General features: G+C 42.4%; 1 protein-coding gene across 7 annotated transcripts in view; it reads left to right on the forward strand.

The window, feature by feature from the left end:
* The window catches only part of RBM33 (RNA binding motif protein 33), a 165,861-nt gene that overhangs the window by 138,384 nt on the left and 8,649 nt on the right, over positions 1–18,828 (forward strand). Inside the window, exons 18-19 of one of the 7 annotated variants that reach the window (XM_030550087.1) lie at positions 8,712–8,749; positions 11,161–16,178. The exons of 4 other annotated variants lie outside the window; for them this stretch is intronic. In XM_030550087.1, the coding sequence (XP_030405947.1) occupies positions 8,712–8,749; positions 11,161–11,245 (123 nt within the window). In that variant the 3' untranslated portion in view covers positions 11,246–16,178. Of the gene's footprint in view, positions 1–8,711; positions 8,750–11,160; positions 16,179–18,828 lie in introns of those variants that run through there. 2 more of the 7 variants (XR_003998741.1, XM_030550088.1) reach the window with 2 other exon arrangements.

Here is an 18,828-nt window from a genome sequence, read left to right on the forward strand (position 1 = left end):
TCCCAAAATCTTGCGTAACCCCCTGTATGACAAAACTACACTGATTCCATTACAGGAAAACCCTCTGCATCTCTGGGGAGAGGGGGCAGGGCTTGCCACTGAGAGAGGTATGCATTTAGAACACTGATGGCAAATAGAATCACTCTGGCTGGTACCTACTGGATAATTCGTTAGTCGGAATACTGTAGTGTGCTTTTACATTCAAGCAAAGTGTTGTCAGATTTGGTTGTTCTCAGATTGTGGAGGAAGCAGAGCAAGTCCACTGCCATGCCTCAGAGACCTGCCATGACTTTATTTTACCCTGGGGACTGTACATGAATGTTAGTATCAGGATACACCAACAGGCATCTGGAGAATGAAATTGAAAAATGAATCTCGTTCTCTGCTCCCTCTCAGCATTGCCATCTTAGATTTCACATTAGGATAGTGATGCTGTGAATAAGGGCAATAGGTCAGATCTGATAAGCTGGGAATAGTTGAACTCTGAGGTAGGAGGAGGTCAGGAAAGTGTATCCAGTTCGTAGAAAGGGAGATGCACCATCATTGTTCATCCGGACCCAGAAGCAGGAGGGGAATTGTTTTATTCCTTTACATGAATGTTTGAAATGCTTCCTCCATCCTGTCTCATCACTGGACTCCTCACTTTCCCTGTCCTTCTATAAAGCTGCTCTGTTCTTAGAACAGGTGGAAAACCCATGACCGTGATTCCAGGGATACTGAAAAATGTAATAAAATGCTTTAGACTCCAGCATAGTTATTGAATCAAGTGCTCTGTTTATATATATATATAAATAAAATATCATAAAAATACAAAAAAATGCTTTTTTTTTAACATTGTCCATTGTCATCTTCATAAACTCTGTCAAGAGCGGAAAGATCAATAAATCAGCTATTTGGCTGTTTTTAAATAACATGACATTAAACTCGATCATAATCGGAGTGAGGAACTACAAGATATGCATTGTTATACATAATCATACTTTAAGTGTTCGAAGGTACAAAAGGCTCTCAGGAACTATTGTGTATTTAAAGCACAGCCTCATAGGCCTAGTGCCAAAGTATGTAATGACATTCAACACAGTTATCTCTGTGTAGTATTGCTTACTAAAGTAGATTGTTAACATGTTGAATTTAAGCATGTCTGAATTGGATTTATTTTTGGATTGCCAAGAGCATGAGTGTGTCCCATTTTTCCAGCACTACCCTGAAGGTTCCATGTAGTGCTACCTTAACCTGTCTAAGGAGGCTTGATTGCAGCTAGTCGTTACTCTTTTGTATCTGTTAGGACTGTATGGGAGACAGAGAATTACGTGAGCAAAATCAGATTGTTCCAGTTGCCAAATAATTTGAGTAATGATGGACGATTTTAGGCAGCAATTGTGTAAATAACCTTTAATCAAATATTTCCTTGCACCAAGTGTTTCCCAAAATAGACCATGAGTGTAGACTCCTAGCACTGCTTTATTAAGAGTTAGGATTAGAAAGTTTTTCTCCTGCCATAAAAATAGCTTTTCATAATTGTATGTAAATACAGCTCAGGCTGGTGTAACTCTAGCCATACTTGGAATAAGTTCAAGAATTTTATCCTGATCTCTCTCACCATTCCTTTTCCAGTTTTAGAAGGGGAAATGATTGTGCTTTGTTAATGCATTCCACTTAGCTTTCTTAGAGTCATGGCACTACCTAGTGCTCAGTCACAGTAATGGCAAGCTTCTCAGTAGTTTTATTCAAAAGTGCTGATTCTATTTTCTGAGCTGAAGCTTATAAATGGAAAATGACAAATGGGGTAATGATAGATGAATAATCCCAGCCCATGGGGTTCTTATAGTATCAGCAAGGCTCATTTTAGAGTGTGACATTGCATACGAGTCTGGTGACCCATTGGTTCCTCTAGGCTGTGACAACCTTGTATGCTGTCACAACTGAGAATTTTTACTGTCTCCATTAGCACTTTCTGGAAGCAGAGATGGTCACTACTGCCATAGCCTCCCCATCCTCTTCCTGGAGCTGGAGGAGAAGGCTGACCCACCAGAGGCATCATCAGTTTTGAACCAAGCTTTCCTAAATCAGGAATTCCCTGTGTGTGTCTGAGATGGAGACCTTAGTTGGTTTGGGGGTTGTGCTCTTTTTCTATCCCAACTTTTTTTTTAAGGAGTTGCAGTTTTGTTTCTAGAATCTGTTGCTAGCAATAGACTGGAAATCCTATGTAATACACAGAGATATTGAAGCAGTGAGTGTCAAAGGGGTAGCAGGAAAAGAAAGAGAGTGGCAAAGGGGAAGGGTAGCAGAAGGGAAGGAGGTCAGACACAATAGGAGAAGAAAAGGCAAATGTATCCTGGACCAGAATCTGTGCTGCTTGTCACTTTCAGAAATGAAGTGCAGGCATCAGCAGAGGTGGCTCCAGGCACCAGCACACCATTCCAGTGCCTGGGGCGGCAAGCTGCGGGGGACGCTCTGCCGGTCGCCATGAGGGTGGCTGGAAGGTTGCCTTCAGCAGCATGCCTGCGGAGGGTCTGCTGGTCCCACGGCTTCTGCGGACCTCTCGCAGGCGTGCCGCCAAATCCGCGGGACCAGGGACCTCCTGCAGGCAAGCTGCGGAAGGCAGCCTGCCTGCCGTGCTTGGGGCGGCAAAATACCTAGAACTGCCCCTGGGCATCAGGAAGTAGTGGAACAATAAAAGGAGGCTGAGTTATGTGACCTAAGCTGAGAGAGAGACAAAAATAGAATCTGATCCTTTTTAAATATTCCTGCTGCTCTATCACTACACTTATTGAAGAACAGGTTAGATCACATACCAGTATGGAAGCTCATGCTTTATTCTAGTGTGGACCACTTCCTGCAAGCTTTTGTCTCTTGGGTTGCCACCTCTCCTAATCTGCCCCATTCACAAATCCACACCAACTCAACAAGAGCTGCAGTCACTGGTACGTGTACAGTTAATATTAAAATCCATTTACTTTTTACCAAAATCTCTCCTTTTTACTTCACTTTTGCTGTCTATATATGGCTCCCATCAGTGAATTAGCTGATCACCTCCTATCTGTGCTTCGTTTTCCTTCCTATCTGACTACTCTCCTCTTCCCACTCTCCACTGTCTCTTCTCCCTCCTTGTTCAAGTACCTCATATAGGAAGCTCTGGTCTGACCAGCGACTCTTAGCTGTGTCCCCACTGACGGATCTTTTGCATCTAGTCACCAGGCTCCCCCTTTCTGATTTCAGTGGCCCCTAGTGGAGACTGCTAGTTTTGCTGCTCCCTCCGTACTAGCTGCTTTTTACAGGTGCCTTGGATCTCCTTTGAGCCTGGACACTTGTAAATGTGATTTTTAAGGCATGAGAAGCCAGTGTAACCAGCAATCACTCTGTAGGCCAGTAGTGCACTGGCCATTGTTAGAGAAGTGTTGATGTAGAGAACAGTCCCTTTAAAATGCCAGAGATCAGCTTGGATGGCCCATGTTGTCTTTTCCAGCCCTACTGTCTGAGTCGACGCTGAACGTGAGCATTCCTTAGGCCCTGGCAGTGTTTCTCAGTGATTTTCTTGGAAAATGCTGTTTTCCCTACAATTTGCTCACTAAAATAATACATTGTAAAATAAAGGTGATGATACATGAGATATATATACTAAAAGCACCAGTGATTTTAAAGTATTGGTTATTTGTACTTTTCTTTTGCACAAGAATTCTGTACACCCAGCTCTACCCATCACTACACAAGGTCTGTTTACTCTGCTAAGAAAAAACCAGCAACGCCCACCTGTGGCAGCAAATCTGAGAGTCTGGATTATCTGACTTGGGCCCAGGCTAGGGGGCTAAAAATATCAGTGTAGATGTTTGGACTTGGGCTGTAGCCCAGGATCTTTGATCCAACACCCACAATGCTATTTTTAGCCCTGTAGTGTGAGCCCCTTGAGTCTGAGTTAGTTGATCCAGGCACAGAGAGGCGTTGCCGTTGGTCTTTTTTGCAGTGAAGACAGACTCAAGGAAGCAAAAGAATGGGCAGTCAAGATTGGTATTAACCTCTATCCTATAGAGTCCCTTTGCTTCTTCCATATAGCAAACACAGAGTCCATGCCTGAGCTTTTTGTTTGGCTCTTATCTAGGAAATTGAAGATAAGTGAGAGAGGAAAAGAAGTAAAAGTGGGGAGGTTTGTGGGAGCAGAGGATGGGAGGGAAAGATGGGTAGAAGAATATCATTCTTTGGTGCCAGCTGGCCACTGAGCTGCTTTCAGGACAGGGCAGTCATGCTGCCTCCTCCCCAGACATACTCTGTTACAAGTTGTTTTTGTTAACCTCTGAGCACTTCTGCAGATCTTGCATAGTATGCTGGCAGCCTCATCCGTACAGGACTTCCAGCTTCTATTCACCCTCCAGCCACTTTCGTTCCTGGAGAGGTTAGAGGCAGAAGGCTTCTGCTGCATTTTCTACAGTGGCAAAACACCTTCTGAAATTTATGGCCTCTCTTCCCTGGGATGAATGGAACTGTTTTTTGTTTGTTTGTTTTTATTTCAAAGTGTGTGTGTTCTGTACTTCTCATTACACTCTGGTTTATTGACAGGTTTCAAGTGAAGCCATTCCTGTCACCTCTAACTCCCCTCCCTGTTCCTCAGCTTCCCAAGCAGTTCAGCTGGAAACAGGTTTTTTACTGCTGAGTGTTCCTAGGGTCTCCCTTATCCCATGGTGACTCTGGGACAGACAGGGAAAAGAACAATCTGCTGAAAAATATCAACAGGCATAGTTCAGGCTTTCAGGTGAATAACTTTGGGTCCCTGTTAGCCTGACTTCATTTTTCTTTAACAGAGTATCAGTCACATAGGCTTAACTGTTGACGCAATTCAGATTGTCGAGCAGTGCTAGCAGACAGAGGTGATCTCTTAACTTTATACATATCTCAATCTTAACTATAACAGTGCTACCACCTCATTATAGTACACAAGTGCTTCCTATGGTACATCTGTGACTGTCATCTTCCACCTCCAGCTGTTTTTATAATACAGCTTTGGAAAAAGGACAGCTTCTTCTGAATTTTCAGGGCTCAGAGCTTTTGTCTTCTGCACCCTTCAGGAGAAAGGATGGATAAGGGTTTATAGAGCTGCAAAGTCTCTCAGCGGAACTGAATTGGCTGGCCAGCACTCCTCAGATGTATCAAGCTTAATCTCCTCCTCCTTCATCTCTCATAGATCTAGTTTTAAAGGCACTTGATCTGTAAGCCAGGGATGTGTATTCACTTTCAGGAGATGGGTGGGAGGTAAATGATCAGGGTTAGAAAGTGCTTCTAAATTCCACTGGGGATGATTTTATGTGTGTTTCCAGGAGTTATTCCATTGTAGGTCCTTCTTAACTTTTTCTGAATGATCCTGCTCCATTTCCTCTGCATCTGTTGTAGTGGAAAATCCTTTGTGTCTGAGATGGATCCAAGAGGAGGGCCTTCATCCTCTGCTGCTCCATCCAGTTAGAGCAAGTTATCCGAATGAAGAGTATGTTCCTTGAAATTTGAATCTGTTTATTTTGAATTCCTAAAGTCAGAAGAAATCTACTGCTTGAGACTAGAGGTTGCTGAAGAGTGACTGGACTTCCTGTGTAGCTCAGAGAAGCAGTACCTAAGCCCCACAGGAGGCAGAGCTGCAGAACCAAGCTGCCATAGGGGGAATCCAGCTAGCTGGGTCTTGAATTAAAGGAGCTGAAAAATGTGAAGAAACTTTGACTTCAAGCAGGAGGTTTAGCAGCTTTAACGTATTGTATCTCCATCTAGACTAAGAGCCCGAAGACCAGATCCTACCTTTGTTTTATTTTGGAAACATGCATGTAATACGTTTGCTGTCCTTAAACTTGTTCTTTTCATGCAGGCAGGCACTAAAGCAAAAGCCTCATGAATTATGTTCTCTGTGAATATCCAACAGGATTTTTGTTCATTTCCGTTTACTTCTTGGGGCAAACAGGGAGAGTGGAGAAAATGTTTCATATGTGTACAGATACTAGAGCAGGGGTCGGCAACCTATGGCACGCAAGCCAATTTTTTAATGACATGCTGGAGCCTGCCAGGACTCTAGTGTGCCATTAAAAATCCTGCCGATGTGACAAGCTGCAGGGTCTGCGCTCCCTGGCCAGAATGCCGGCCGAGCGCAACGAGCCGCCGGCCCTTCCCCTGGAGCCCTGCCGCTGTGCGCGCAGCGCTCTGCAGGCCGGGGCTGCATGCTCCCGTGGGGCAGCGTTTGGCTCCGTGGGGAGGGAAAACCGCTCCCCGCTCATCCAGAGCCCTGCCACCACGCGTGCAGCGCTCTGCGGGATGGAGTGGGGTGGGCTGGGGCTGCGCGCGCACAGCAGCAACAAAACTCCGGATGAGCGGGGATCCTCATGGTAAGGGGTCTGGGGCTGGAGGGGGGGTTGGATAATGGTTAGGGACAGTCAGAGGACAGGGAGCAGGGTGGGTTAGATGGGGGAGTGGGATCCTGGGGGGGGGGGCAGGGGTCTCTGGAGGGGGCAGTTAGGGAGCAGGGGCGTGGATGGGGCATGGGAGTCCTGGAGTCTGTTAGGGGGTGAGGGGTGGATAGGGGTCAGGGCAGTCGGGACAGGGAGCAAGGAGGGTCCTGGGGGGGCAGTTAGGGAGGGGAGGTCTCTGAAGGAGGTGGTCATGGGACAAGTTGATATGGGGGGTTGGATGAGTCAGGAGTTCTAGGGGGGCTGTCAGGAGCTAGGGGTGTGGAGAGGGGTTGGGGCAGGCAGGGAGCTGGGGGGTTGTATGGGTCCAGAGTTCTGGGGGTTCTGTCAGGGGGCAGGAAGCGGTTGGATGGGGCATGGGAGTCCAGGGGGTTCTGTCTGGGTGCGGGGGTGTGGATAAGGGTTGGGGCAGTCGGGACAGGTAGGGGGTACGGGCCTGGGGGGCAGTCAGGTGACAAGGGGCAGGGAGGCTTAGATAGGGGGTGGGGTCCCAGGAGGGGGTAGTTGGGACAAGGAGCGTGGGGGGGGGTGGGAGTTCTGGGGTGGGGGCAGTCACCAGCCCTCTGTCCTGAGCCCTGCCCCCTCCACCACCACCACCCCCACACAGTTCTCTGTCCTGAGCCCTGCAGCCCCACACACACCCCAGTCCCCTACCCTGAGCCCTGTACCACCCAGCCCTCTGACTCCTTCACCCCCTCCCATGACCCCAGCCCTGACTCTGGCACCCCCACACATGCCCAGCCCCCCATCTTCTCTGACACCTGCACCCCCCTCACATGCCCCCAGCCCTCTGCCCTGACTCTTGCACCCCCCACATCCCACGCATCCTGCACATCCCCACCCCCATCCTGAGCACCAAACGGGAGCTCTTGCACCCCCACTCACATTCCCACCTGCACTCTTCACACGAAATGGGAGCTGCCAGGTAAGTGCCCCCGCACACAAACCTCCTGCCCCAACCCTGAGCCCCCTCCCTCATTCTAGCTCCTGGCCAGACCCTTCACCCCCAGCCCTGTGCTTGGTCCACTCCCACCCTCAGCTCGGTGCAGAGAGAGGAAAAGAATGGGACGGAACCAGGGAGAAGGTAGGTACCCACTGTATGTGGGCAGCACCTGAACCCCAGACCGGCAGTGGGCTGAGCGGGTCCGGCAGCCGGGATGCCAGCTGGCAGGAGCTGGCGGATGGAACCCCTGAGCGGCAGTGGGCAAAGTTCTCAGCCCGCTGCCGGTCTGGGGTTCTGGCTGCCAGACCCTTCCCAGCTGGGGTCCCGGCCACAGGCCCCACTCAGCCCACTGCTGGCCTAGGTGAACAGAACCCCAGACCAGCAGCAAGCCGGCTGCATAAGATCAACATTTTAATTTAATTTTAAATGAAGCTTCTTAAATATTTTGAAAACCTTGTTTATTTTACAAAACAACACTAGTTTAGTTATATAATATATAGACTTGTAGAGAGAGACCTTCTAAAAAACATTAAAATGTATTACTGGCACACGAAACCTTAACTTAGAGTGAATAAATGAAAACTTGGCACAACACTTCCGAAAGGTTGCTGACCCCTGTACTAGAGTATGAGGTTAGGTAAATAGCTCATTTTTATAGGCTCACACAGGCGTGTTCTTGTTTTGTGAAACTAATGTAGTACTTTTTATGAAAAATTACTTTCTAGGATTGGTGGGGTAGTGTGAAAAGAAACCAACAAGTTTTTAAATTGTACTTGATAGCTATATGATATTGGTTGTGCGAAGATGGTAGGTTATAATAGATAGGCATTGAGACTTCATATTATGAGTAACTACTGTCTTTATATGTGCAAGATACATCACTGTATAACATATGGATAGTACTGGGTAGCCCTGATACACAAAAGAAACAGCGAAGTGAGCACTTGAAAATGTAAGGGATTTTTTTTTCCCATGAAAGAAAGTACACGGGTGAGGGAGTGGGACTAACAATTCTGAAATGCTTCTTAGGGAGTTTTGTACAAGTCAGCTAGATAATTGTTAAAAAGAGGAAGGAGTTTTTAATAGTGATTTGGACGGAAGTCTAGATAAATTTGTACAGAGAATGCTGAAAATAACTTTCATGTGAGGTTATTAGAATGGGTCTGGGTGTGTGTATATATACACAAACTATTATGAGGCGTTATATATACTGGTAATGGTTAGTTTTGGTGTATATCTGTCTTTAACAGGGAGACAAAACTAAGGCAATTACACTGAATATTGTAGTAACGTAAGTATGATATACAGATTAATTAATTGTATGTGTATTTTCCTAGCACCTGCGTTTGGAATCCAAAAAGCAGAAGCTGGTAAAGTAAGTTTTAGGATAAGTCTTTTACAAAATTATGGGATTCTAAACTTCACAGTATAATTTTTTTAATACCGTAAGGCCTAATACTGCATTTTTCTTGTGCAAAAGTTCCATTTTATTCAGAGAATCACTGTTAGCTTCAGTAGGAGCATGACCAACCTACGTTTGTGGATCACATAACATTAAATGTATGGAAGATAATGCAGTAGATTAATATGGTAACATGTCATCTGTTGAGACTTCAACTGAAATGCCGTTCAAATCAATTCAATGGAACCTTTTCCCCGTTAATTTATGTTTCATAAAACTCATCAGTGATTGAGAAGATTTTCTAACTCAGGGCTAGAATAACAGGTCAACACTAAGGTGCAGTGTCAAAACTGCATGCAGACAACATGTACCTGCACTGTGTATGTCTATAGCCTAGTGGTCCCCAAACTATCGGGGGGCACAGAGGAACATTCAGGAGGGCGTGGCAGGGCCCAGGCCAGCCTCAACAGAGCGCAGGGAGGGAGCACGGCTCAGACCTGCTCTGCCCTCAATTCCATTCCAGCCTCGCCCACAGCTGCCGCCCCGGCTCCTGGCCTCTGCTGCAGCTCCAGGTCCGAGCCACAGCCCCTACTGCAGCTCTGAGTCCTGGTCCCAGCCACAGCTGTGGCTCTGCTCCTGAGCCTGCTCCCAACCATGGCTCCCAGGAAATGCAACAGAAAACATTTGGGGACCATTGCTGTAGCCAGTGCCATCAGTCCTTAGTTTCCTAAGCAGAGAGTTCATAGTTTAGGAAGAAATAATCTGAAAAAATATTACCCCAAAACCAGAACATAACTGATTTTTTTAACAAGTTTTCACTGGTGAATTGAACAATCCCCACAAATCTGCTGGGCTGTGACACAAGCACACATGAATTTTTTTTTTTTAAATAAAAGGCAAAACAATACACTTGAAGCTAAGATGCTGCACACTTTCTGTCTGTAAGGAGGCTTGGGGTAGCTATTTAAAACTATAGTATTGTATATGCCAAGTAGTTTACAGTTTAAACTAGAGGCCTAGTTTATTTATTAGAAAAAGTATTTTTTGATCCAAAGTAAGCCTAAACTATATTGTGTGAACCAGATATTGAGTGTGACTTAAATTGTCAACACTTAATATCATGCTAAACTATATGTTAAGTGATTTTCAGCTAATGTTAAAATACTGAATAATACCAGTTTGAAACAATCTTGCATCATTTTCACTACAATGTTAGTTTAGGTGCAGCAAATGTTAGTTTTTGTTCAAGCTGTTTGGCTTGAATTAAGATCCCTTTACTAACATGTTTTATTTAAGATCTAACACTCTTCAGTAAAAAAAAAAATTAGATCTTTCACTTTTGTTTTGCAGTTTTTAATTTTATGTTGCCAGTTCATCTTCAGTAATACACAAGCTAGTGGTCCTGTACAGTATTTGTATACAGTGTAACATAACAGAAAATGGAAGAAGAAAATTTTAGCTTGAGAGGTTTTTGTTTAGCCTTGTAATGTACTCTTGACAATAACCCTTCAAAAAGTACTCAAAGGGACAAACTGAGACCTGGTTCTAAATGAGCACAAATGAATCTTGATATAATGAAGTTAATTAGCCAATAAAACCTATATTCTAGCTAACAGAATTACATTTGTAAAGTCTTTAATTGTTTTCAGTGACACTATTTAGTTGCCTTGAGAACAAGTAATATTTTGTAGCTAGAACTAACATGATAAAAAGTTCTAATTGCAATAATTGAAACTGTAATTGTGTGTGGAAATATTTCCTAAGAAAACTGAACAAATCATGCACTTGGAGGCACATTTAGAGCTGATGTAAGTAGATGCAATTTCCACTGAAATTCATTGGAAATACTTTCATTTTCATTGCCACAGTATTGCATATTTGCAGCTGAAATGAGCATCACTTTTCTATACTGGTTCTATCTGCAAAATGGCGCCTTGACCTCTAGTCCACACCAATAAGTAGTGTAACCGAAAGTAATTTAGAAGTACTTTTTTTAAATGGTTGTTTCTTTGTGCAAATGCACGCCACAACAGAAGAATTGTGGACAAGCAATGATATAATAGCCAAACCCTTTTGTCAACAAAATTTACAATCTCACATTAAGTACAGGTAAATCACATGCCATAAGATTATTTTTAATGCTTTCTAATTCTATTCGCTAACATATAGATTTCCCTGGTGAATTAATGTACCCTTCATCAAGATGGCTCAGAATAATGTCACTGTTTAAGGGAGATGGTCTGTAAACTCACTGGTTAACCAGTTTTTGGCTTTGTGCATCTCAAGTAGGTTTGTGGAATGATACATCAGTAGTTATTGTGAAAAATTGTTCTGTAGCTAAATACAGCTTCTTCTTTTTTCCTCTCTTCAATTGACTGTGACAGGAGGCTGGAGCCTAAAGCAATGGGAGAATGTCCTGCAATAGTTGAAAGAGAAACACCCAACATTGTTGTGAGGATCAGTTATTAGCAAAAGGGCTGAAGATTGTTCAGGCAAGGGGAGAGAGCAGCAAATGACAGAGGAGGACTTGCGGAGTGCAGCTGATGGGACATATCCCTGTGTTTCTTTTACACTTACACTGGCTGATTGTACTCTTAAGTATTTCATCCCTTCAGCGAGTTAAGCGGATTTTTCTCTTGTTAAACTGCCATGTTCTGTGGCAAGTGACACAAGAACAGGATTTGCTTCTCTTGATTTAATTATACTAATTACTTCATCAACCTCTGTTTTTCAAATGTTTGCTGCTGCTTTCTTTAGTACACCTAAGCACGCTCTGTTATTGAGTATGCAAGAACAAGTGACAAATTCAATAAAAATTTCAAAAGTGTTTTTCTAGTCTGGATGATAAGATGGTGTTGGGAGAGTAAATTTATATTCGATACTGTTCTATAAATCATAATAGTACAGACTCCACTAAGGATGAAGTCAGAAGCAGACGCTTTTGCAGCTCCTCACCCAGTCCAGTGAATATGGTATAGGAGAACTGAGCTCATTTGCAAACTCCTCAGCAGATGTTGTGTGGCACTTGACTTCTGTTATTGTTTCTTCACCTGTAAAATGGGGTGATGGTACTTACCAACTTTGTAAAGAGTTCTACTGATGAAAAAGGGTAACTATATAAGTACTAAGTGTTTAGGTTCTGAAAAGATGCCCTCTGTACTGAAGAGCTTACAAACTACTAAATTGCAATGACTTAGCAATGTATTTTTATTGTTGTGTAGACTTCAGCAAAACAATACAATACAAACTCACCAACCTGGTGCTGAGTAGGTTTATCAAATCATATTTTTGGGAAAGGAACATGGGGGGGAGCTATTTGGGATATTGTTTTCAAATACACCCATGGGACTGCTCCAATGAAAATATTCTTCTCCTAAATGTTTGAAACTGTTAGTGTTCCATTTGTTCTGTACTCCTTACAAAAGTCTCTGAGCTTTCCTATTAGGGAGATGAGCCAAATTACAGCACCCCAGTTTTTACTTACTTTGCAAATATGAAGGTGCTAGTTTCCAGTAATCTGTATTTTTTTTCCAGTGGATTGCTGGAACAGGAAACTTTAAAAAAAAGGAAATTTATATTCTAAAAATATAAATAAGATTTTTCTGGCAGACACAGAATTGCTGTAGCATAAATATTTAGGTACTTTTATTATCATTTTAAGGTACATCTTTCCTTTACATATTTAAAATTATTTCTAAGAATTACTTGGAAATAAAATATACATGAATACATTTTTTAAATTACTATTTTTCAGCAAGGTAAACAACTCCTTGCAAGCACATGGAATAAGTGTCAATGTGCATACGATTACTTTCAACAACGAGTTAAAGATCAGAATTGTATTACATAGTTAAGCTGCTCAACTTTGACTTAGAGCAATGGAATAAATTACATCAGTTAATTAAGCAGGACAAGAGAGTGCAATTTTTGTTGCCTTATGTAAAAATGTTGCTAATGTAATTCAAACTCCTAAAGAAAAGGGAAAGTCAGCATGAAACTTTTCATGTAATGTGCTCTGTTTGTAAAGAACACTGTAGCTTTAACAGTAAAAACATTACGACTTGTGTTTACAGTGGAAATGTAACTTATCCTGCTGATGTTTCTAAGTTTAACACTGACCAGCCTCCAAAATTTTGACATACTGAAGATACTGTTAGGTGGCTGGAAATCCTTAAAGTAATGACTTGCTAATCTTTCTTAGTTGTAGCTTCATATGGCATAGAGTATGCGCACCTCACCCCCTGGATTTCCCATGTCTTACCCTGAGACAGTTGCTAACTTTTCTTTGCCTATCCTCTCACGCTCATGGGTTTTTGTTGTGTTTCTCCCCGTCTCATTTTCCTTCATATGTATTTTTCTGCTGGTTCTTTTCCATTTTTTCCCCATTTTCTCTCCAGTTTTTTCATCCCTTCTGCCCATTTCCTTTAACTCTTGCTGTTGTCTCCTTCTTTCCTTTCTCTCTCTCTCCTTAGTTCCCAACTCCCTGTTTTTATCACTGTTATCTCCTCTTTTCTTTTATTTTCATCAGGACTCTTCTCCCTCCCTCGACCCTCTCTGGTGTGCTGTCCTCCCTACTGTTTCCCATTCTCATTCCCCCGCTCAGTCTTCCCATGCATGGAAATGAATTCCTGCAGTATGTTCCCTCTCAGCTTTATCGGCTCTGTTTCTGCTACTGCCCAGTGCTGCCCCCTACCACAGAGTGCAAGGAACAGTGCTGTATGCACCACTTAGTGCAGAGGAAGAGAAGGAACCTAAGGTCAAGGACAGTTGGAACAGCAGCCCCCCAAGGAGGGAACAGAAATTGGCACCCCAAAGTGTCAGAAACATTAGGCCAGGATTCCTTACATCAAAGTACAGTATCACTTTTTAAAATTCTTGACGTGCATGACGTATCTGACATCCTTCCCCTTTCTAGACCAGTGCAGCATGCCTCATATCAGACTCGCCTATTCATGTATAATATGTGCTGCAGCAATGGGATGTATGTACTATATCTGTAGAAATGATACAGATTAGTGTGTGTAGTTGGACTCTCTCAACCTAGCCATGTGAAATGCTCATCCTGCATAATGCAGACACCAGACTGACAGGAAAGGGGGGAAGAGTAATGTGGAAATGCAGTCTTGTCTTGTTTTCTTTCTCCGCTGACGACTCCTTTCTTCTCTGTTCCTCTTGCCTTGGAATTCTGATTGGTGCTTTGGGCCCCTTGACGCCTTTAGTATGAGCCACACTGGCAATGAAGTGCCAATCAGGAGGAGAATGCTCTGAAGGAATCAGAGGGTGCAAAAGTACTGGGTCTGCCCAGTTCGCAGACTTTTCTTTGCCTTTCAGACTCGGTGCTGGTCACTTGGGAGTTATGTTTAAATAAAACGTTTGCTAATGTTACGTCAGTTTTCAGTTCCATCAGTGTTGATAGTATCCTTGTATAAGTAAAAAGGAGATAGTTTGAAATAGTTGCAGCAGATATGTTTCTCCATAAACCACAACTATCACAATTAATATAGATATTTGTCTGCCACTTAACAGACTCTGAATCCTGATAATAAAATGGCAATATTTGCCTTTGTTTGCTATAATATTGACGTCCTTATGCTTGATAGATGTAGCATGCGATTACTACAGGAACTTCATGGAACTGGGGATTTGTATTAATTTTTTCATTCCTGTGCTAGAATGTAGATAGTGAATTTTGGCTGAATACTGACTGGATAATGTACTCCAAATACTCTGGACTACTGACTAACATAATTATTCACATGTTACTCAAATTCTATGATTTGAAATTAGCATGAGACAATTATGGAGGCAAAAAACACTACAGAAAGTCTTTTGTCAGTGATAATGTACCACATGACTAAGCAAATAAGTTTGTGCCAAATAGTTATAACTAACACATTTTCTCAGCATTTCTTTGAAGGGAATAAAGGGTCTTTGCCTCACCCCTCACATCCAGGGTGAAATTGTAGGGGTTCTTTGTCAATGAACTGCCTGTGTATATGGCAACATGTCCTTTGCACTTAAATTTTAATATTTAAAGCCATGCAGTAAATTTCAGTAAAGCTCCAAAACATGTAGCATATCTCCCTCGCAAAGCCATACAGATAAGGACTATTGACCCACATCTTGTATCCAGAAGGGCAGGCTTTAATATTTGACTCCTCATTTCCAATAGATGGGTCCCCTCCCAGTAGTAATACCTGTGCTTGTACCATACTATGCTCTTCCTCATTCCAGGAGGCACCAGCAACAGTGAGAAACTATAAGGAACAGTGTCAGTTTCATAATATTGGTACCGTTGTGAAATAGCTATTGTTCAGGAATGTGGTTCTGATTGAATGGCCCCATTCTGTTGGAAAGGACAGAAAAAAAGAGAAAATCAGGGGCGACCATAGAGAAAATTTAGAAAGAAAACTGCAATAAAGGACAGGAGAGTGGAAGTAACAGGTTAAATGGGGAAGGGAACAGGAAAATGAACAAAATCTCAAGTATTTTCTCATTGGGTCTGATTCTCATTTATACTACGGCCCTTTTACGTTGCTGTGGTAATTAAAGAGGCTCTAAAGTGGGCATAATTTACACTGCTAGCATGGTCTTAATGTAAATGAGAATCAGGCCCCTTCGAGATTTCTTAGTAACTGTTTTTAGTTTTGGGGAGGAGGGGTTCTCAGTGCCATCCACTAGTTTGAAGAATTTGTGCTGAAGTTTTATATTACAATATACTGTAATCTTTCTACTAATTTAGAGGAAGAAAGTTTGTCTAATGTAGCAAATGTGATCCATTTGCAGATCTTTTCAAAAACCATTTAATTTACACACCTGCACTCTTGTTACTGCATATAGTTATTTTTTATCCAGTACAGGCAGAAGAAACATGTTGAAATGATCATGCCTCTTGCTATTTTTTTAAACAACTGTGCAACCTGAAGAGCCTGTCTAGCCCCTGCAATCAAGTTATTTTCCCTATTTTTTTTGGTTCAAAACTTTATTTCATGCTTTCCCATAATCATACTGTAGAAAATGTCATTGTCACATTAATGTCATGTTTGCAATTTAATTTTATTATGTAGCAACTGAAAAACGGGTGTTTTTTAGTTAGATTGTGTATAATATACGTTATGAATAGAAAATACTGTAGTGTATGATGGGAACATCATATCCTTGTGAAGAAAGTTTCATGTTGTAGTATATACATTCATTGTATGTAGAAACGTCAATACTTTCCTGTAAATTAAATGTTTTTCTGTGTTCATGGAAATGTCTCACTGAAAGAAGAGTACAATTTATTTTCCTATTAATGTTCCATAAGTAGGTTACCTAAATCTTGAAAGAAAAAATTAAACTAAGAGCCTTACTTCACTGGTGCCAGTGTAGTTTTCTGTTATAATCGAAATGCGCCTCTAAACATGCCCTAAACACTCGATGAACTTCAGACATTTATGCTTCATGCATATCTTATGAAGGAAGAAACCCCAAAACCCTCAGTGGAAACATTCATGCAAGTTTACACTCAAATTCTAGGACACAGGTGAAATAAAAAGCATACTAGAAGCAGTGTCCCTCCTCTAACATGTAGGCATTTAGGGCTGTTGCCACAGTTATGCTCATGGTTGAAGCCTATATTGACAATATAAGGATTACTTTAGCTGACTGATTTTTTTCTTTCTTTGGGATTGCCACCTAGTAATGGAATTTTTGGGTCATGTGTCTTCAATAATTATTTTTCTTCCCTTATTCTTTATGGGACATCACAAATGGTGATGGATAGGATATGCTTGCCATTCTGAGGAAGTTGTCTGTTAAGCAAACCTACCTGGATTCTCCTGATATGACATGTGATCCATTACACACCTGACTTATTTCTGCCTTACAGTGAAATTAAGTTATTCATGAAAATAGAATAGTGTTTACCCTATGGGCAGGGAGAGTCAGTATGCAGTGATTGTCACAGTCACCCCTTGCTTTTGACCATTTCCCTTGCTGTGTGCTCCAGGAGTCATGTTAACATGTATGCCTATACTCATCATTTTTTATTGGGTTTACTTTTAGCACAAAGGCACTTGACCACATTCCAAGGTACACTTCTTTCATGCTTAAGTTGCTCATTTTTTGTCCTTCCTTGTTTGCACACCTTACGTCTACAATTGGACCATTGATGCTGCCTTAGATGGTAAAATAGTAGTCTAGGATCCATTTTGCAGGATTACAATTGATAGAAAACAAAAAAAAAAAAAAGCTTAATGTATTTGGCAACCAGTTAAAATGGGGAGGCATCATTATACTGCCTTGCAGTTCTTCACTGAGAGAAATAGTGAAGACCACACTAAACTACATAGCATAAAACTCCGATATCCCCTGCTAAATTAAGAAGTATGAAGAATTTAAAGAATTAATGTATTCAAGGCAGAATATACTGCCCCCACTTGCTGTAAAGTTATAGCTCTTTTTAGCTGGTAATGAACAGTGACCAAAAAAAAGCAATAATTTTGTCTAGAAACTCCCAAGAATGATGCTGCTCGCTCCCTGCTTTCAAATATTTTGGAAGAATCAGGGTCTTGAAGGCTATTTAAATAAATATTTTTTTAACTTCCATTTTGTAAAAGAGCAAAGAGTTGCATCTTACTTCCCCCGCAGCGACAAATCTGGATATTTCCCCTGAAACTTTGATAATGCTCCTTTAATTTAAAGCAAAGGAAAAAAGTTAATGTGCAAGTACCCATTACATGGCCCTGGCCAGAGAAGTCCTTGAGCAGTGGAGATAAATGGAGAGCCTCTTGCAGCTACCACACAAGAGAACAGGCAGCATTTACTTGAGATCAAGTGAGGAAGCAGCCATTCAGGGCCATGCTGGCTGCATGTATTTGGTTTTGTCACCTCATTCTAAGGAGAGTAGTGGGTTGCCACGTGTCTAGCTGTAGAAGAGATCTAGCCCCATTTGTTAGAGATGCTCCATTCAGCAACGGGGATTGGAGTCTGCAGTCAGGTAGTAACTCTGCAATCACAGAATTGTGAAGCACAATAGATGGAATAAAATGCACAAAAAAAGGGCTTACGGTCTTTTCCTTGTTGCTTCTTCGTAATACAGAAAAAAGGTGATAAGTGATTTACAGAAACTCAAAAAGGTCAAATCCCTGCTCCAGATACCCTCAGATCGTATAGCAGGCTATGACTACATTGCCCACACCCTAGAAAAAGTGTGTTCTTAACTCGTTACTAACATGCATCACCAAACTCAGCTTAAAATAGAAGGGAAGGCATGGCAACTCAGGTGAGCAGCTTGAATTAAAACCTATGGGTGATTCTGGGGGGAGAATTCAACCAACTAACCAGAGTTAAAAGCCAAGTTGCTGTCTCTTCACTCCTGTTTTAACCATTCTAACTGCTGGTAACTGGACAGCTGAGGCCCTGCCCTTGGCCCACCTCTTCCCCTCAAGTCCCCACCCCCATCGCTCGTTCCTCTTCCCCATCCCCCTGTTGCTTGCTGGATCATCTCAAGGAGCCAACCTGCAGGTAGGAGGCAGCTCTGGCTGAGCAGGGACTGGTACAGGCTAATGACCTGGCACCTCCCCCAGTAACCGGACTTTTGGTTCGTGTGCCATTTTGGGTTGCCGGTTCCCCTTTTTGACTAGATTTTCCGGTTGAAAACCAGGCACCTGGCAACCCAAAATAGCACCTGGACACAGAAGCCAAAAACCCAACTGTCCAGGTAAAGGACGGGTGGCAACTCTAGATTGAACCTGAGTTCACTAATGTTAAGAATAAACCTTTTTTTTGCAGAGTAGACCTGCCCTTAGACATGATGTAGTGATACTGTAACAATTGCAGGAACAAAATGAGGAAGAACAATTTGTTACAGTAGTAAAATCACGTGTTGATTCTGTTTTATATTGTGCATGTCTTGAAGTTTTGTTGTGTACGATGATATTCCGGCCTTTATGGCTGGAATACTTTAGAGTCGGTATGTGTCTACACTGCAGTGTAAGCCCAGGGTTAGTAGAACTTGAGTTAGCAGACCCTGGGTTTATTAACCTAGGGCTTGAGCATCTACACTCATT

This window comes from Gopherus evgoodei, chromosome 2, assembly GCF_007399415.2.
Source record: "Gopherus evgoodei ecotype Sinaloan lineage chromosome 2, rGopEvg1_v1.p, whole genome shotgun sequence".
In the NCBI taxonomy this organism is placed as follows: domain Eukaryota; kingdom Metazoa; phylum Chordata; order Testudines; family Testudinidae; genus Gopherus; species Gopherus evgoodei.